At 35.1% G+C, this 21,691-nt stretch overlaps 1 protein-coding gene and 1 pseudogene across 1 annotated transcript; both read right to left on the reverse strand.

The window, feature by feature from the left end:
• Positions 1 to 573: 573 nt before the first annotated feature.
• LOC128185186 (uncharacterized) lies at positions 574 to 1,430 on the reverse strand (annotated as a pseudogene).
• Positions 1,431 to 16,334: 14,904 nt separating this feature from the next.
• Positions 16,335 to 19,806, reverse strand: LOC128183423 (zinc finger protein 862-like). The gene is made up of 4 exons (XM_052852413.1): positions 18,646 to 19,806; positions 18,325 to 18,551; positions 16,661 to 16,784; positions 16,335 to 16,573 (listed from the first exon to the last, which is right to left on the reverse strand). The coding sequence occupies exons 1-3, from the start codon at positions 19,180 to 19,182 to the stop codon at positions 16,772 to 16,774; spliced, it is 777 nt and encodes a 258-aa protein (XP_052708373.1). The 5' UTR covers positions 19,183 to 19,806; the 3' UTR covers positions 16,335 to 16,573; positions 16,661 to 16,771.
• Between the last annotated feature and the right edge of the window lie 1,885 nt (positions 19,807 to 21,691).

Here is a 21,691-nt window from a genome sequence, read left to right on the forward strand (position 1 = left end):
CTGCCAAGTGATTTTGCTAACAATACTGCTGACTTTCCCGTTCCAAATGTGGATGAATGGCATATTCCATTGAAATTTCTTTCGAACAGCACAGATTTTGGTGCATATATAAAAACTCTAAGATGCAAGCTTTTCCATTGATTGGTTGCATATAAATTAGCAATTTTATAAAAAATTTCAGCTGTCGGCGTCTTCATCATAACATATTCCAGCTTGTGGCGGTCTTTTGTGACCAGATTTAAGTAACTGTCATATGGAAAATACTGAGTGCTGAAGGAATCCGGGTGGGTATTGCAGGCTAGGGATCTCTCTGCACAATAAGTATGGGATCCACTGAAGCATGCCACAATGTTCTTTATAGCCATCAGTGCCCTGGTCACAAAAGTCCCCTCTGCTGGGTACTTCTTTTTTATCCTTACTAGTTCAAGTTTCACTCTCGACCGGATACATGTTGCTAATTTTTGCCCAGAAACATCTTGTTCGTAGCCGGTCGGGAGTTTTGCGAACTGTATGGATTTAACTTTTTTCTGGATTGTGCGTAATTTGTGAACGAAACATAGGAAGAACTTAATATTAATTTGATTTTTTCCTTACTTCTCTAACAACTTTGCTGATTTGAGAGCTGGCAACACTGGTTAATGATTTTGCAGATACAATTTTGAAATTATGAATCTTTTGTATGTATTTAGTGGTAAGTTTTTATTCACTGGCGGGATGATTCATCAGGGTTTTGAGTCAGTGAACACATGTTGTTCTCATGGGTACACCTGTTCATTTTTGATTTTCACCATAGATTTTTCATTTTGTTCTATCATTTTTTTAAATTGTTAATGGTAGTTAAACTTGGAGCACGAATATCGAGGCAAGCCATTAGCATATGAACGTCGGTTCCTCCCATTTTGGGTTAACGGTTGCCATAGAAAGGCCTTCGTTTAAGCACCTTGTCGCCAGACCTCTTTAGTTGCTCGTACACCCGGTGTTCAGTTTATGCACACCGGTATCAAAACCAGTTTGTGCAGGTCGCCCGCAGACATACTCAAAATCCTTTTCGCCTTGCAATTGCCTTATTGAAGCTGTCTTGCCGCCTACAGTTATGGCTAATGCTTGTTTTTATAAAGTCTTCTAATTTACAGAGGTTAAAAATCATATTTTCCGACGACTTGTATAAGTTAACGGTCCGTTTTCTTTTCTTTAATGTTTAGATCTTATTTTTTCCGAAAGGGTATTTGGTGGACAATCATACTTCAGAATTTAAGCGTCATACACTGCTATCTCCCGACGACACACCGGGATATTGACAGGTGGGCTCCGTGCAGGGAACACTGCTGATCCTTATTCCAAGGTAGGTGTCCCTTCAGAAATGTTGCATTACGTGTTTTCTTCTTTTTGCCATGCTTGCGTATATCAGTTCTAGGCATGTTAAAAATCATTTACCAGCATATTCCCTCATTCATGATAGTTTACATTGTATTCATACATACGTCATGTATTGTGCTGTCATCAATGCATTTGCATTGTGCCGTCATAGGTCATCAATATAATATATATGTGCATGTATATCCATGTATGTGTATGATACTGTAGTTTCATTAATATTCAAGGGTATCAATTTTCGTGGATAAAGTGAAAATCACAATTTCAAGGATTCGTAAAATCGTGGCCAATGACCCTTTCAATACAAAATGTTCATAAAAATTGCGTTTCAATGAACATCTAATTTCGTGGATCAACTTAAAAACGAATTCCACGAAAATTGATATTCAACGAATATTGATGTAACCACAGTTACTCTCTCTGGACATTTCCGGCATTCTCTTAATTCAACACAATTTCACATAGAATCATCACTCATGTGTTCATAATTCAATAAATGTAAATGTAAAACAACAGAATGTAGTTGGAGGAAGTTGTTTTTAAATACCATCAAGCATGCCATCAATATTCATACATGCAGTTCAATTGGCTTTTTTTATTAATTAAAATGAGATTTTGGGAGTTGATGATCAGTTCTGAATTCTTGACTGTACAGTTTTATTTGTTGGGTCAATCAATGTCTTAGACATGTAATAATATACCAATTTCTCGAATACCAGTATTGGAATTAAGTCTTATTCATAGTCATTCATTATAATACTTTAATTGGTACTACTCGTTATATTACTTTAATTGTTACAACATGTAGATTTTATCATAACACCACAGTGGTAATTGCTGTAATAACGTAACAATATGAATGTGTGAAAATAACGACATATACCTGGGTTTTTTAACTTTCTTTTCCAGTGTTACAAATAATATTGTTTGATACTCCTAAAAAATTTAAACTAAATACAAGCTGTTTATCACAGTAACAAACATTGGATTTATGTTGTAAATGTCATTATACTTAAACTCTACAGGTACAGTGCTTTTGTCAAAGTATTTGACAGTAGTGATATAGTCATTGGTACATGTAAGGTCCTGGAAAATCTTGGTTTTTATGGGACACATTCTGTAATAAATATAAATTTTTATGTTACACATTCTGTAAAAAATATATGGATTTTAGATTTTATAAAATGTGAGTACTATAGTATGGAAGTGAAGATATATTTAAATGGTAGTATAGAAGTTGCCAAATATTTATAAGTAGTTACCAAACTAGTGTAGTCAGCATTTGGTAAGCAGAATTTGCTTGAGTTAAATACCAACACAGTAGGTAAAAACCCATTTGTAACAGAATGGAGGAGATTTCGTTAATATATATCTGGAGTCTTTGGGTACCCGCATCTTTGTATCTGATGGCAAAAAGGTATATTCCATCGCATTGCTAGATCTTGTACGGTATCTGCGGCACTCTGTTTGATAACACCTTTGAAGAAATGTTTTGGGTGTCCTGAACTAAAGTGGATATAGCTGTAAGCATTATAAGGTTTATGGAAAATAGTTGTACCCTTTAAAAAGCGATAAACGTGATATGTTATTTTCCGTTCCGTTCCGTTTTCCGTCCTGAGTTTTAGCAACACCCTAATATGGATGGTAAACAATTATATCTTTTTAATATTGAAAATATTTTTATAAGATCGTTAGAAAACGCTTACATTAAGCTCGTAAAAAAAGTATTGTCTGCCTACAATGTTAAAGTCACATTTTGTTTACCGTGGATCGTCGATGAAGTCGGGAGAATTCTTACAAGCGATGACATGGAATTTCCATTTTCATGTGTAGCCTTTCTGTCCGGTTGGAAAGCAGATAAATCGTCCGGCACAATGACGATTGCTGAGGTCACTCACCGCATGCATCGTCCAGCCGTGGCCTTTGACACGTGCATGGTATCTCCAACAAGCTGGTGGAATTCACAGTGGCTTCAAACCTTAAAAACACCAGTAGCTGAGGCAAATGTGGTACAGCCATTGACCTTCTCATTCCATGACTCATCGTGATGGTAATCATGTCAGAAATAAAGATGATGGTCGCTCGATGAAAACGGTACCTTTCAAAAGGTTCGTTGTTTGTCCGCATCTCTAGTGGATTAAGGTGGATCCCTACTCAGACGCGTCATCAATTTAGCAGATATAATAAGCTTTAAAATCAAAAACGATATTTGTTCGGATTTACCGTTTTTTTGCCCTAATTTTTAATGTTTAATTAAAAATTCTGAATTTGATAGAAGCAGTCAAGTGTAAATAATGTCTACATGTATATAAATGTTTTGATCTCATTGAGTCCAATAGTTGGAAATCGTGAATTTTCCTACTGAGATATTAGTACGTTTGTGTTTATATATGCAGAGGAAAGGTACTGTTTATCCAAAAAATTTATTTATACTTAATACATGTAGTTTTGAAAGAAGAATTTTAGGGTTTATCAAAGCAAAGAAATAAAATGCTGTCTTCTGATGTATTTTTAAATTGTGTTCGTGACACTTTTTTTAAGTTGCATTTGATAAGGGGGTATATGTGACTCTTGTAGTAAAAATAAATAGTTAAGGCATGTATTTTTTGGGCTTTTTTATAACGTAAGGTATTATTTTACTTAATTAATGGAAAAAAACATATATTTTTCTTAAGCACGTGACGGATGTATTCTAACACGGTAATAATTCTGTGTTTGGAGATACTGTAGGCATTCTATATATATTTTATTTAAGAAATAAAGTAGGAGTTATTTATTTCTATTCTACTAACAGCTCCGACTATCAGCTGATCGGTTTATCTTACTTTTCAGTCAATGTTGTAAATATATTTATTGAAATGTTAACAAATAACAATTTAAATTCAGAAAGGATTAAATCAATTAAAACAGGTTCTCTTCATTTCTCCCCCCCCCCTCCGGAACAGTGTACATATTAATGTATATTTGGCCCTCCCCAGTCACATGGAATATTGAGCCGCAGAAAAGAGAACCATCACCAAGCATAGTACTCTCAGAAACTTCCCTTACAGCTACGAGGAGGTGGATGCTGATGACAGAGGGGCTGGAGACGTCATATTGCATTGACTTATCACACCAGTCGCAACTCGCTGTAGTGTTTCGCTAAAATGGCGGCGCTTAGAAACAAAGGGTGCATTTACGTAACTTTGGATGCTTTTTTCATTCCGGTGGCCTGTTACCGACATGATCTCAAGAGAGCTTACCCCAGAATTGGCTAACACAGTTGCTGTGGTGGCTCGAACACAGTGATTTGTGTAAGTTAAAGACAGTCCAGCAGCGTTGGAAATGTTTGACATCATATTTCCAAGTGTATGATATCCCATGGGTGCATTCACATACCACACATCATAGGCTGGCTCAAAACTTGTCAAGGGAAGCTGGAAGAATGCATTGGGTTTTTTTGGATTACGCTTTGACAGGTATAGTTTTAATGATTTTACTGGACATAAATCGGATTCGGGCAATGCGTAGAGTCGTGTGTCTTTAACAGATTCTCGAGAGTCAACCCCATGATGCGTTTTGTCCGCCTCATTGTATGACATTGTGAAGTACTCTCTGCCAGTATCGTCTTTGTGAAGGAGAAATGACTTAATTAACGCAGACCTTCCCTTCCCCCTTTACATAAATGAAGCATGATCTCAAACCAGACCTTCCTTACGAGTGAAGTGAGATTGGTGATTGACAAAACCCCTGAGAACATTTTCTCCAAATCTTTATCAGAAATTGGTGGATGGTGTTTTGTTTTGTCAGCCCCTTCCCGCTTAAGGTATCCGATGTACAATTGACCAAAATATGATGCCTGGTAGGGTATATATTCAATGTACTTGTTTGATAGGTAAGGATATGTAGTTTCTAAAAATAGATGTTTTTCCCGCCAAATCACTATGGGGAAGTAACTCTAGCTCTGCAAATCACTACTTTTTCTTTGACGAAAACATGTGTTATCATTAATAATATTTATCAAATAAATATTGCCAACATATTTTAATAAAAATAAGTTTTTAAATAAATTGATTACCTTTACCAATATCTTTTTTTTATTTATTCCGAGTGTATTCCGAATGGAGAAAAGATGTAAACATTCCCCATTATAAATCTCCGTAAGGAATCTGTTTTCGTTCCTGTGAATTTTTCCGAGTGAAAGATGATAATGTGTCAATGAAATTATCTTGGAAAATATCCCTTTCAACTATTTCAATTGCACTTCTTTCACAGGTAAGTGTATTTTTATTAAAAATCGTCCAAATGTGCCGCATAAATATCTCGGGACAGACTATAAAAATCTATAAAGAATATTTTGCGTTTCCCATTTTGAAAACAAACACAGTCATTAAGTGCCGAGACCTCTAAGTATAACTTTAACAGAAAAGAATACATCGTAAAGACGGACATGTCGTGTGACATTAAGAATGTTTTATATGTAATAACATGTGAAGATTGAAACGAGTACATGTACTATATTGGCAAAAGGAGCAATCGACTTCGGGCACGCGTGCCTGTTAATAAACAACATGAAAACACCCCGGAATATCGACAGATACCGTTAAGTGAGCATTTGGGGATATGCGGCAATAAACAGTTCAATATATTTCCATTTTGCAAACTAATGAGAGACAGTGCTGTTAAAAGATGAAAAAAGAAATCATTGTATCCGTATTTAATTCCAAATTAAACTGTGTGTAAAAGTTATTTATTGCATTGTATATTATTTATTATATTGCATAAAACTTTTTCCCGCCAAATCTATGACGTCAGTAGTATAACCCCCCCCCCCCCCCCAGGCGGTTCAACTGAATGCACTTTTTATGCAAATGAGGTGTTGAATCGCCCAGCGAGGGCGGCTGGTAATCCAGCTTCTGTCTCAAGCTATTAAAGCTATAGTAAGCTAATAATGCTAAGCTATAGTAAGCATCATTTCATGGCATTTTTATTGAGTAAACTTGCATTCTTCTTGTAAAAGCACGTCCGATCTCTTTAAAGTCACCGAGAGATATGAGGCGAGGAGTCCTCATAGAATTATAAAATGCTTTTTTTCTTCCTGCTGAATGAAAAGATAAAAAAGACAATAAACAGTGAACATTAGTTTATTGCGAAACGCATGAAAAACAAGTATGAAATAACAGCGAAACAGTTCAAATAAAGTATAAAATAACACTGAATCAATGGCATAAATAATGTCATATTACCGTCACCTTTTTTTTTTTTTGGAGGGGGGGGGTGTGAGGGCAGTTTTGCCTTTTTCTAAGGAGGTTCACTCTTCTTTGGGATGGCATTTTTCTCTTTTCAGACTCGGTTTTCTAGGGTTCTGGCGACCGTTTCACTAACGTATCGTAGATCGTAAACGTGAACATAGCACGTAAGTGCGTTTCACTAAGAGTTGCGAGTTACGATGGAAGTTGCTCTTAAGTCTACGAGCAGTCTGAGGCACTCTTAAATTGATTTACGTGCACGTAAACAAATAAAATGGCCGCCGTGTTTTTATTATCAGACGACGAGCAGGGAAAACTAATAAGAGAGCGTGTTTTTCGAGATAGAACAAACCCTTTAGACTTTCTGAACGACACAGAGGTGATCTAGCGGTATCGTCTACCAACTGAAGGGAATATCTTTTCCGCCTCATACATCTTGTCAGAGAGGACGTTGAGCCGGACACCCACAGGAGTCATGCACTGTCGGCTTGCACACAGGTTAATACCCTAAGTTAATTTACCGAAGACCGAGTCCGACTTGAACTATGTATATTTCGAGTTACTGTATCTGCCGTTATATAATTTCATTTAATGAATGGTACATGTAAACACGAAGGAAAAATAAAACATGCAGTCAAAAAAAACGTTTCCGTACTAAATGCTATGATACAGGAGACATTACTCACTAAATATCTTTAAAGTTTTAATTTGTTCAACCTTTTTTTTTTTTTAATTAAACATTGATATATAATGTAAGCGTAGACCAGTACTCAGTATGCACATTATGAAAACCAGAGGTGATATAACGTACTATTTTCATTCACACCAAGACATATATATGTAAAATTAAACTTTAACTGATCCATTTTTAAACATCAATTGGCGTACATATATGTAAGTGAATTGATTTTAAACCCCCCCCCCCCCCTCTTATTTTCATATCAACAAATTCAATAGCTAGTACATGTTCATTGCTATAACTTCTATATTTCTCTTACCTACTGGCCTCCTTCTTTTTAGTGTGGCTTTGGAGATCTTGCCATTTTTTCTTACCATCTTTCAAATTTCGCATACATGTTAAACTGGCGTTGATTCTATATTATCATAAATTGATATTTCATTACTGTGATACATTATATTTATCATATTTTTAATTTATCATCATCACACCATGTCAATTTCAACACTGTTGTTATACAAGTAAATTTTAAATGTACACAGCCTCTTCAATGTGGTGTCTGATTTCATGATTATCAAACACAGAGAATATAATTATACTTTTTTTTGTTGATAGAAAAAACAGAACTTGAGTAAAAGAAATCTTTTTAAATGTGTATACATATGAATATTTCATTATTTACGAGGGATGACAAGTACATAATTATATAAAGTTTCCTCTCAGCAATTTCTTCCCAGACTCTCTGTTTTTTCTGGATGGTGAGTGATGGGCTGAATTTCCTTCGAATTACAGCCCATCGCTCGGGATCTGTAACGAGATCCACTAGTAAACTGATGGACTCCTCTGTCCAGTTCGTATGTATGTATAAGCATGTAAAAAATTAAACTAACTAGTAATTTCAAAGTTTACAAGAATAGAATTCCAGGGTCCCCCGCCGGTCAAGCAGTATACTAGTATCGAGTCTATCGACCAAGGCTGATTTAGAAACCTGACCAAGGTATTAGTGGTGTAAACATTTGGTATAAATTTAATGAAAATCCGTCAAAATTTGTAGGCATGAGCGCGCTTACAAGGTCAATTTTTGGAAAAAAAAACGGAGTCATTATTGTGGTCAAAGTCCCATAACTCCAACAAAAAGTATCGACCAATGCTGATTTTCGAACTTGACCAAAGTATTAGTGGTATAAACATTTGGTGGTATAAATTTAATGAAAATCTGTCAAAATTTGTAAGCATGTGAGCGCTTACAAGGTCAATTTTTGGATAAAACGGAGTCATGATTGTGGTCAAAGTCCCATAACGCCAACAAAAAGTATCGACCAATGCTGATTTTCGAACTTGACCAAGGTAATAGTGGTATAAACATTAGGTATAAATTTAATGAAAATCCGTCAAAATTTGTAGGCATGAGAGCGCTTACAAGTCAATTTTTGGATAAAACGGAGTCATGATTGTGGTCAAAGTCCCATAACGCCAACAAAAAGTATCGACCAATGCTGATTTTCGAACTTGACCAAGGTAATAGTGGTATAAACATTAGGTATAAATTTAATGAAAATCCGTCAAAATTTGTAGGCATGAGAGCGCTTACAAGGTTAATTTTTGGATAAAACTGAGTCATGATTGTGGTCAAAGTTCCATAACGCCAACAAAAAGTATCGACTAATGCTGATTTTCGAACTTGACCAAGGTAATAGTGGTATAAACATTAGGTATAAATTAAATGAAAATTCGTCAAAATTTGTAGGCATTAGAGCGCTTACAAAAAAGTGTGACGGACGGACGCACAGACACACGGACCCACGGACGGACGGACGCCCTGCATTTCTATGTCCCCGCTCCGCGTTGCGGCGGGGGACAAAAAAAAAGCCAACAAGTCTAAAGTCATTACAGACACAGGCTATAAACATTAAGAAAGATGCTGTTGATATTTTGCAACCAATTGTAGAGAACAAAATTGGAACATTCAAAACAAAACTAAGCCGAAACATAACTTGCAGCAGCACTGCTGTCTCCCTTGAAGAAAAAAAGAAAAGTGTAGAAATGAGCATTAAAAAAAAACTGAACAGCTCATGCCAAATAAAAACATTGGTGTTTTATATTTCCTTGGTTCTGGTTAGTTCTATAATCGTATTGACAGAGACAAATTCAATACAAGTTTTGTTTCAAGAGAAGAAGTAAGAAAAATCACACAATTCAAGACCGACAAAAGAAAATCAGGAAAAACGAAACCCCAAATTCACCATGGAAAAAACTGTGAGTTTAATAAGGAGAAATTCATGTCTGAAATTAAAAGCTACCCTCCAAACAAACCAATTAAGATCAAGGTTAGCAAAACAAATATGACTTTTGGTGCCACTGAACTATGCAAAAGTCCGGAATAATCATCAACACTTTCCATCCAACATAAAGATTCAGTAGGAGAGACTTTTTTTTAGAAGAGTGAGAAGATCACATATTAAAATTGAAAAGAGCAGAATTCCTTTTCCCTCATCAATATTGGCTTAAACAAAAATCAAGAGCGTATAATTAAAATGAAACTTCAGACACGGGAAACGACATTGAAGAAAAAATTCCACTGACTACTATAGAACAGAATGAAACTTGACGCTTCAGAACAGCTTGTATTTTGCGAAGCAAAGCGGACAGGCATGCCTTTCAGCCCCAATAGAAAATGACAACAGGTTTTTTTTTCTTCAAAAACTCTGGCATGACCACTCTGACATTTTGAACATTTCTTATGACAACTTTATGGTGTCTTTTTATAGCACACCAAAAAATTCCTAACAGATGAAACATAGAAGGAAAAGTTTCTACAAAATCTCCGTATGGATGTGCAAAGTTTTGTAGTAAGACCCAAACTATACATATTTGGAAAATCAGGTATGTACATTTCAAATGCATTTTACACAAAATTATTGAAAGGACTCAAGTGTCTTACCGCTTTAAATATTTAATAAACATATATTTGGTACTGTCTACTCCCCCGTCTCCATGTAAAGTACATACTTCCAGTATTTACCCGTTAATTTATATACCTACTTTACCTATTTATATTTAATGAAGTTTGGAGAAGGAACAGGCATCCTACACAAAGACCAGGCGACCGTTTCACTAACGTATCGTAGATCATAAACGGGAAAGTAGCACGCAAGTGCGTTTCACTAAGAGTTGCGAGTTACGATGGAAGTTGCTGTTAAGTCTACAAGCATTCTTAAAACGCACACTTAAAACGATTTACGTAAACAAAAATAAAATGGCTGCCGTTTTGCTATTAGCAGACGATGCTCGGAGAAATTTTCGTCGTCGGGATTTTCCGTGATTGGACAAATCCTCTTTGGATTATTATCCAAATAATTATTTTATAATTTATAAATGATACAGAGGCCAGTTTCGGGCAACAACAAGGCAGTTCAAGAAATGTTTACATTCTTATTCTTTAATGTACAAGACTCATATGATTTCCGGATTTTTTAAAGGAATTTTCGTTGATTATTAGTTAGCGAAGCTTAATTGAGAAAAAATAAAACCAAATTGGTAATCTTCAAGTGCCAATAATGTTTAAAATATGCAAAACAAATGACAGTTCTGTTCCGACTTTTCAGTATTAAAGCCCCAAAAATTCGAGTTTATTATTTTAATATAGTAGTATAGATTTGATCATTCTACCCGTTTATATAGACAAAACCTGCAGAATGTGTCAATGCGTGAACAACAACCAGTTCCAGCATGCTGTATTGGGGTACCCATCCACAACATATGTAAGGGATTCTTTTTATTATATTTATATTGATCAGTAGTTTTGATGTTCATTTATATGTAGAGCTTTCGCAGCTCAGGAAAAACGTTTTATACTACATGTTGCTCGAATGTATCTGCCTGTGTGCAAAATGTGTATGCAGTGCATCAGCGTGCTATAATAGAGTTCTGTCTTTAATGGAGCATATGTACATGTAACAATATATAAATATTTTCTAACTATCCACATACGTACGTTATCATCATTATATTTTTTTTATTATTGTTCGATTGACTGATTTTATTTATATCTTGTAACTTATAGCATGATATCTCCGCCAGGGGAAAATAATTATTGAATGAATAGAGCTGCAGGACAATGGTGAAGCAAAATCTTATGGGTTGCCTGCGTTATTGTTGCATGCCCTCACCGTTCGGGGCGTACAACACATACCCTGATTCCGTGTCAGACCTCCAGTGTTACGCAACGCGGCCACCTACGGGTAAGGTGAAAATATCCACGTTCCCAGCAAAAACGATAATTTTATTTCTTATGGCTTCCCTGGGCATTATTTCCCTGTACGCCTAAAAAAGGGACCCTGGAAGGTGCCACAGCGACAAAGACAAGCGAAAAGGCCGATAGAGAGGCCGAATTTAGGAAGGTATTTTTAAAGACACGTAAATTGGAAATTTTTCATAAAATTAATTTTCTATGCATTATCTCTATTTCCTAGATAAAGAATTCACAGTACATTAGCAGTTTTTTGCGGAATTTAAAATATTTAATTTATTTTTTCCTCATCTGTTCACGTATCCAGTAATTCGTCGGCCATGTTTTTTTATCGGAGTTATCGTTCCTGATCGGAGTAAACATACTTCCGGTTTCGATACTGACGATAGCGTTAAAGTGAAAGTTGAGGAAAGTTGATAGATAAAAGCCCGTCGTGAATGAAATGTAAGCTGTTTTAATAGTCTTTATGATGTTTATAAGGCGATAGTTTATTGCATTCATATTATTTTATAGTTTATATAGACGTCCCAAATGATATAAGACATAAATATTCCCCTGTATGATCAATGTTTGGTAAGCATTCTGTGCAAGTTAATTTGTGTTAAAATCAGAATGAAATATATAACAATTCTTCAAAAGGAAGTTGTGCGAGTCCATTTTGCAAGGAAGTATACTTAGTTACTACTTCCTGTATAAAACAGTTGGAGTATTTATGCGTTAATGCCCTAGCTTGCACTTGCATATGAGTAGAATGACTTGTGGTGGATGGGGTAGAGACCTTTGATGACTGTTTGGTTAGCTCATTGGTAGAGCAAATTTTATACTGGTATGCTAGTATCCAAGCTCAGAATTCTGGTGCAACCAAAATATACTCTCTTACAGCCTTGCTACTAAAAAGATATTGGTTTGTCTGTAGCATGGCATTACATACATGTGTAATTACATACATGTGTAAAGAAAGGGGGCATTGTAGTAAATAGGGCTGAGGACAATGGATACAGGCCAGCTTGCCAGGATTGCTCGGTGGTGCATAGTGGCTGCTAGTAAAAGAGTTATCATTGGTTTATTTCCAAATCTAACTACAATTTTTTCTCATACATTATATATTGCAGTACTTTTTACTCTTCAATTGCATGATAGAGACTCTTTACAGCTTCCTATTTTTTAAACATTAGAAGTTTTGTTTTATGGAATGCATAATTTGTTGGTTCAATTATCAGGTTACAGCTGATGATTTTTCAGAACTGAACAAAGATAAATTAATATATGTATCTTTAAATGGAATGAGGGTGCATTGTTATTCTGTCATATTTTTCTTTAATGCATGATTTGTCCTGATTCTATAATAAATACTAACAGTTCGGCATGCTAACAAAGTCAAAGATGAAAAATTCAATTGAATTTGATTTTTCTATACTGATAATGCAAATTATAAAAAGGAAAAGAATATTTGATTTATCAATATTAAATTCATTTTTTTTTTAGGAAAGACAAAGTTCCTTTTGCTACAAGGAAATAATAATATTTATTATTAAAAATCAATTTCAGATTTTACGAACATGCTGTTCAAAACATCCTTTGTGAAAAATTATGTTTAAATCCAACTTGTCCTGGCACTAATTTATCCTGTGTGCAACTAACAACTTGTGTGCATTCTTTATGTGTGTGTTTTACCCTACCCTGCCATCAAAAACAGTTTAACTGTATGCCTGCACCTATCAGCTTTGTGAGCTTCAATATAAGTGATTAATAATATATTATTTAATTTGCTTCTGCATTTAACTTCTAACTTTTCTTTGCACATAACAGCTCAATGTATGCTTGTGCTTAAAACAAAATTGTGCTTCAGTTTTATTTACTTTTTTTGTTGCTTAAGATATTTGTTATAAGGTACCAGTATATATACCGGTATACCTTTGTCTTTTAACATGTCAAAAAGAAATTCAATGTTGTGTAATTGGTTGCTCAAATGGGGGATACAGACTTAACATCTAGAGGAGCAAAATTTGTGTCATACTTTCAAGTAACTTTGGAAAATTTCCATGTGTTTGCAAGCCTCCATTTCAGTTATAGCCATTTCCCTCTGAGGATGAAATGGATAAAAGACAGGTATGGATCAAATCTGTTAACAGAAAGGAGTCCGACCCGAAAAATCCTTTAAAAAAAAAACACTGGCTTCCCAATTCTGACTTTAGAATATGTTCAAATCATTTTGTTGACAGTATCCCTACTTTGAAAAACCCATATCCAACATTGAATCTAGGCCATTCACAAACAGTGAGTGCTCCCAGAAAGCCCCCTAAAACACGTAAAATTACTTTAAAGAATTACACCCCAGCAAAAAAGTCTTAAACTGAGCCATCAAACTGTGTGGCACAACCTGTTGCCATTGAACCATCTAGCTCAAATGTGTCCAACACTGTAAGCCATGATCATGATTATGATAACTGCAGCCATTGTTCCTCTTGTATAACAAAGGATGCAGAAATCAAAAAGTTAAGAGCACAAATTACCAAATTGTCTGTTGAAAACAAGTCCTTAAAATCCAAACTGCTAAAAAGGATGGACCAACCTTTTGGATTTGAAGATCTTAGGACAGATGAACAAATCAGATTTTACACAGGCATTCCTAGTGTACAAGCTTTTGAAGCTATACTGAGTGTGAAAAAACCCTATCAATCTAAAGTCCACTACTGGAATGGCCCATCTCTTCTAAGTCACCCACTGAAAAACAAACTTAGTAGACAAAAAAGGGGAAGAAAAAGAAATATATCTGTAAAGAATGAGCTTCTTCTTACATTGATGAAAATTAGATTAGGCTTATTAAATGAAGATTTAGCACAGAGATTTGGGATTTCAAAACAAAATATTTCAAATATTTTTACATCATGGGGAAAAATCTTAGGCAAGATTATAGGTGATGTAGTGTTTAATCCCCCCCCCCCCCCAAAGAAATGGTGAGGGAAAATTTACCCCCCCCCCCCCCCTCATTCAGAAATCCAGCATATAACTCGGTCAGGCACATCATCGATTGTACTGAAATATTTCTTGAGACACCCCAAAATCTTCAAGTTCGTACTGATACATGGAGTGACTACAAGCACCACAATACAGCAAAATACTTAGTTAGTATTACTCCTTCTGGAATGATAAACTATGTTTCAAAAGGATGGGGTGGTCGTACCAGTGATACATTTATAACTGTGAGTTCTGTAAGAACACATGATCTTTCCTGTGTTTTTTTTCAATGCAAGTCCAGACAGTATTCTGCTGGTCAGCCACTCTCATGGAGGGAGTACAACTGGCTCTCAGTAAGCAAAATTCAGAAGCAGATGATAGAGGTGGTAAAAAACCTCCTTTAGCCAATCAGATGAAAAATATTCATATGCTTTTCCAATTTTATACTCTTTGAGATATTTGGAGGAGATTGTGTCCTTAGATGCTAAAAAGTAATTGGATACATCTGAAATGTAAATTGGTGGCCACAAGTTAACACCATTCGCTTCACCATACCATTCTGTGGAGAGTTTAAGTGGATCGGGGATCACCGTACCATCTATACTTAGCATGTCGGTGTACTCTCTCTTCTTGATAATCATAGCTTCCTCGTTTGATGGTCGCACAGGCACTTTCATTGTAACAGCTGCAAAGCACAAGGCTGCAAGCTCTGCCTTGGTACCGTCCTTATGTAATCCCCTTTTATCCAAAAAACCCTTTAAAGATTCAACTTTCCAGGTAAAAAATGTATCTAAACTTATAAAATCTGGGTCGTCTATATTCATGGTTAAATGGTAAAATATACGATATAAAAAGTTCCACCAGTACAAAAACACGTATAAATATGATTAAATGTAAGCAATATAAAAACGATATCAAAACTGTCAAACAGCGAATCCAAATATACGAGAAGAGTTTAGATTTACCGCAGTTTCTAATGACGCGTCGTTAAAACCGGAAGTGTCATGACTCCGCGGCGCTTCGATCGATTTCAAAGGGCGATAACCGCAACACGAATTACTGGATACGTCTATAGTATGCAAAATTGATTGATTGCAGCAAATTGCTTATATAGAAGTAAAGTCATTATATGCAAATGTTAATATTTTCTATTGAAAAACTGCATAATAGATAAGTTTCGAATTAAATTAAATAAAATCCTCACAAAGTGTTTCGAATAAAGATATGAGGGGAAAATATGATTTTCATATTTTAATGAACAATCAATGCGCTCATGTGTTGTTTCGTATATACCTGATAGAGAACTATGAACGTTAGTAAAGTCAAGAATTTGACTATTCCCAGGGTTTTAAACTAACTTGAAATGTTTGCTAGCCATGTGGGCTACCAAGCTATGTAATTTAAGGAGCCCACATCAAAATTAAGTCGCCCACACTTTTAATTTAAAAAACTAAAGGACAAAAAAACAGTTTATTTTTTTATTTAATCATATTCATATTCCATTTCAATTTCTGTTAAGTTTTAAATACTTCATTTTCAGAAATGTCATCACTTATATCATCCTCTGAATCAAACTCTTCATCTTCATCTTTGACTGCAAGACTGGTTTCTTCTTCATCATCACTGGCATCAATGGGTTCCTCTTCAACTGTCTCATAGTTTTCTTCCGCTTCCATGGCATTTTCCTCATGATGATTCACAGCATCACTGTTTTCCTCCAATTCTTCAGTCTCTCTGCTCTTCTTCCTTTCAAATGAAGGGCGCCTTTGCCTTATGGATCTGTGGTTCCAGTAATGTATTGCTGGCTTTGGATCAGATCTGTGGTTCCAGTAATGTATTGCTGGCTTTGGGTCAATGTCCCTTACATATTCTGAGTGGAGTTTGATAGAGAGGGCATGATTAAGAGTGGTCTGGTTGAGCCTAGATCGTAAATTTGTTTTTAGGCATTTCAATCGGGAAAATCCCCTTTCAGCTTCTGCAGAGCTTGGTGACATGGTAAATATGAGGTCGATAACTGCAAGGATGTTGGAAAACTTGTTCTCATATTTTCTCTGTACCAAAACCCAATCACTTCTAAGAAGATCACTACAATTTAAACAGAGAAGTTTAACAAGTTTCTCAAAGCTTATATTGTTAAGTAATTTGCTGCACATATATTTTGGATATATTTACCTCTTTAATATTTCCTTTTTCAACATTGTCCATTCTATTACAGCTTCAAGAACATTGACTCCAGCTTGTTTCAGGACAGAATCAAAATGTTGAAGTAGAGTTCGCAACTCCTTATCCCCAAATTCTGCAAAGTTTATAACAATTTTTTAGTATTTACATGTATATTTCAACCTAGGTTATTTTTGTTTGTTTACAGTCACTTATATTACTTTCAAAGATTTTCTAGAAAAACTTTCAAAAGTAATGGAAAAGAAAACACAAAATGCATGCAAAATTAGATCTGAACCTGAAAACAAAAATCAATGTAAACTGATCCTGGAAATTAAACATAATAAACTTGAATCTGGAACTAACTAAAACCATCAATTCAAACTTGAAAGTTCAAACCAATACATGAACAGACAATAAACCTCTCAGATCTTGCCATTCCTGTGGCCATGCTTTTAAATCAGCTATCTGCGTTGCATTAACAACTGGCATTGTTGATGAAGGTGAAAACTCAGAAAATCTCTTTTGAAGGGCAGACTGAATGCTTTCAATGAAAGCTATTTTTATTTGACTGAAGTGTTGAAAGCCAGTATTGCACAACTCTGTGCCCTCGTACTGGTCATGTAGCTTTCTGAGGTTAGGCCCATCACTGAAATACATCAGCATCAAACTTTTGACTTTGAATTTAAGAATTAACAAGAAATCTGTGAGCCAATGCTCACTAGTGATACCCCCGCTCTGATGTGAATATGTAAAATAAGCAAAGTCGACATTTAACAGAAAGCTGGCATCCGATTGGTACAGAAATATATCCCACAATATGACATGCCTAAACAAATAGTGTGTTAAAATTTCAAGCATCTGCGATAAATAGCTGCTGAGAAATCTTTGACGAAAATTTGTTTCAAAATGTTGGCTAAAATAAACAAAGTACTCATTTAACAGGAAGATGACGTCCGATTGGTACAAAAATATATCCCACAATATGGCATGCCTTAACAAACACTGTGTAAAAATTTCAAGCATCTGCGATAAATAGCTGCTGAGAAATCTTTGACGAAAATTTGTTTCAAAATTTTGGCAAAATATAAACAAAGTCGTCATTTAACAGGAAGTTGACGTCTGATTGGTACAAAAATACATCCCACGATATGGCATGCCTATACAAATACTGTGTAAAAATTTCAAGCATCTGCGATAAACAGTTCCTGAGAATTCTTTGACAAAAATTTGTTTGAAAATTTTTGCTAAAAATAAACAAAGTCGTCATTTAACAGGAAGTTGACGTCCGATTGGTACAAAAATATATCCCACGATATGGCATGCCTATACAAATACTGTGTAAAAATTTCAAGCATCTGCGATAAACAGTTGCTGAGAAATCTTTGACGAAAATTTGTTTGAAAATTTTGGTTAAAAAATAAGCAACGTCGTCATTTAACAGGAAGTTGACGTCCGATTGGTACAAAAATATATCCCACGATATGGCATGCCTTAACAAACGCTGTGTTAAAATTTCAAGCATCTGCGATAAGTAGTTGCTGAGATAAATGCGACAGAAATTTTTGTTACGGACGGACAGACACACGGACAGACAGACACACAAGGGTGTCATCTCCTTCGGAGCGGGGGTATAACAATATCTGTAATTACTGAAAAACTACAAAAGAACAAACCTTGCTTTACTCTTCAAAACGGCTTCAAGAGCGCTTGCCAGGGAATCATGCTGACATGATATTAATGCAGTCCTGTCCTGGAGGTTCAGTGATAGATGACGCAAAGGTGCAAGGACATCCAGCAAAAAAAGCATGAATCCAACAATAACTTTAGACTTCAAGAGTTTCAAAAAGCCTTTTGATTTAGCTTTAGCATCAGATGAAACCCTTTCTCTTGTCTCTAATAACTTTAAATAGAAAAACAAATTAGGAACATTTTGACTTTTGTAAAAACAAATTTTATTAAAAAATAAAATCAAAATTGCTGTATAAAGTACTTACCTGTTCCATATGGGTTACAATGAATTTGTAAGATGTGATCACATGGGTTATGGCGGTGACCTGATGACCAATCCATCGCGTTCCACCAACTCTCGTTGGAATTAACAGCTTTTCATCCTGAGACTTTGTAGCTTCATATGTTTTCTGTAGAACTGCTCTATTAAAAGCACTGTTGTGATAAAAATAATACAGTCCAGCTAACAAAATGTTCACTCTCTCGTATGTCTTCACTTTTTTGGTAACATCCTTCAAGCTTAACTCTAGCCGAAGAGCCATACAATGGATAGTAACAATTGATGGACAGTCTTTCTCCAGGATAGCTCTTACACCAGATTTGCATCCTGTCATTACACTGGCTCCATCACAACTCAAACCAACTAGCTTATTCGATATCTCATTCCAGTCCATCTTCAAATTACTGACAACTGTCTCTTGTAAACCGTGAACAATATTTTCTGCAGTAGCTTTACTCGCTGAATGAACACCAATGAAATCTACTGTCACAATACCTGCTCTGCATCCTCTAACAAACCACATCTCCTGCTCTTTCACAGCTGAATCAGTTGACCCGTCTCCAATTACAGATAAAAACTTAGTGTTTTTTTATCTGATTAGCTATCTTCTGAAACTCAACATCAGCAATACACTGAATAAAAACTTTGGCAGAGTTAATGTTTCTATATGTTCTTCCTAAATCATATCCTTTCATTTCATCTAAATCACATATCCATGTAAAATCACTAAGGGGTCTATTGTTTTTAATGAGAGCATGACATGTACGAAACATTTTTTCCAACTTTTCTAAGTTCTCTTTGTTAAGTGTAGAAATTATCTTGCGAGCTTCAGACTCTTCTACTGGCTTACTCTTTCCCTCATTCACCTTCACTGCATGTTTGTGTTGTAATGAGTTTTCGTGTTTTGTTATGCTGTCTAGTTTGTACGATGTACAGCCTATAAGAAACAGACGGGACCCTGTTGTACTCGTAGGTATGTTTGCAATAGGAGCAAATCATGCCCTTTTCAGTGTCAACTAACCATGGCCTGTTAATGGTCCAAGCATTTAAAAACTTGCGCTACCTTTTAGTTTTGTCGTTACTCATCGTGATATTCTTTTCTATCTACTTTTGTTTTCTTTGGCTGACTGACGCCATCAATAAACCGCCACATGATTACTATTGTCAAAATCAATTAGGCGCTTTTAAACAAACGTTTCTCGTCAAAATACGAAACACTACACTGATTACGATGTTAGATATCTTGGTCATCAAGACGCAATGACTGTAAAGTGTTTTATTTGTTAAGTCAAGCGTCTTAATGATCGAAACTACGACTGTTGCCGAAATGAAAATCTGGAAACAAGACGTTTGTCTCTTAAATTGTTAATCGCCATGCGGGCAACTAAAGTTGCATTTTTAAATCGCCCACACGGAAGTTTGGTCGCAAATGGCGAGTGGGCGACTGTTAATTCCAAACCCTGATTCCAATGTCGGAGAAATAACAATATAGGCATATAGCAATATAGGCATCATAAAACGAAGTCATAAACGCCATCATAAACACTAGCTTGCTAAGATTTTTCACAAACGATTTTATGTTGTGTATTTAAATTTGAATACGTGCATCACACCCTCTATCCCAAAATTGAAAAAGTTAATTTTGAAACAGAATTTGATTGAAGTTAGTCGTAAAAATGAGATCAATTAATGTCAGTCATTTTAGTTCATTTCTTTATTTCACCATGGATCATACAGAAATTAACCAAGCATCGGGCAGTTATAAATGACTTTTTTTTCTAATAATTTACATTTGACGTGCCAATTCCTTGTGATATACCTTAAATGGATAAAAAAATGATAAATCATGTCTTCTCCGATCACTTAAAATTCGAGTTTTACGGATGCCGCATTTTAAGTCCAGAGTTCCTGCAGGTGCTGGCACGATAAAGACCACCCTCAATGATAAATATTCCTAAACAGAAGCCCTAGCTTAACACGCTGTCAATTTAATTACTATTTACATTAAAACAAATCTAAAAAGCAGTTTACTTAGTTTATTTTTCCGAAATATTACATATAATCTTCACTGTATGCGTTAGCTGTTCGATGCTTGGTAATTATTGTCCGATTCATTATGAAATAGTTCAATTCTTCGTTAATTTGTTTTATTTTCAACTTTTTTTTAACAAATTCACTTTTAGAACGAGTTTAATTTATATTCGGTCTATAACTGATGCATAATCATAAAGAAAAATCAAAGGGTGTCCGATATCTCTGTGAAATCACCCGACTTGAAAAGTAAACAGGGTATCATTGTACAGTAACCATGATGACGTCATAAAAATAGTGTTACAATGTATTTATGGCACATGCACTTTGACGTCATTTCACCATGCATCGGACACCTTTGGATTTTTCACTTTGTACATGCATCAAATATCGTCCAAATATAAATAAAACTTGTTTTAAAAGATATAGGTTTTCCCCTTGCTTAATTATTGGAGAAATAAATGTGAAATTGTTAAAAATATAGAAAATAAACCAAATTAATGAAGAGTTGAACTATTTCACCATGGATCGGACAATATTTACCATGGATCGGACAACTATCAGTAGAAATTAAAAATAACATTTTCTGGTTTTAATGCAAAAATACAAAGGTTCAGAAAATCAATTCATTAATTGCCATTCAGATTTCTTTAAACAGTTTATTGTAAACCTTAAATCTACATATATAGGGATTTAGACTAGTGTTTCTGTTTAAAGGAATATTTATCGTGCCAGCTCCTACTAGAACTTTGGACTATAAAAGGCTGTGTCCGTAAAACTCGAATATTAAGTGGTCTGAGGAAAATGTTTGTATCAATTATTTTTTAAATATTTATTCTACTTCACATTTAAATTATATTACAAGCAATGGGCACATAATATCCTTATTATTAGATAAAAACCATGCACTGAAAACTGTCCGATGCATGGTTAATTTGTGTCCGATCCATGGTGAAATGAACATATGGAGCAACAATGACCTTGACATTCATTGTTCAAAT

This window comes from Crassostrea angulata, chromosome 5, assembly GCF_025612915.1.
Source record: "Crassostrea angulata isolate pt1a10 chromosome 5, ASM2561291v2, whole genome shotgun sequence".
Taxonomy (NCBI): domain Eukaryota; kingdom Metazoa; phylum Mollusca; class Bivalvia; order Ostreida; family Ostreidae; genus Magallana; species Magallana angulata.

Bases quoted from the DNA above. Each gene is read 5' to 3' on its own strand.
- LOC128183423 (XM_052852413.1), bottom strand. From the start codon at position 19,182: ATGTGGTTTGTTAGAGGATGCAGAGCAGGTATTGTGACAGTAGATTTC. The intron at 18,552-18,645 runs GTAAGTACTTTA...TTCTATTTAAAG, and splicing joins TTGTAACCCATATGGAACAG to TTATTAGAGACAAGAGAAAG.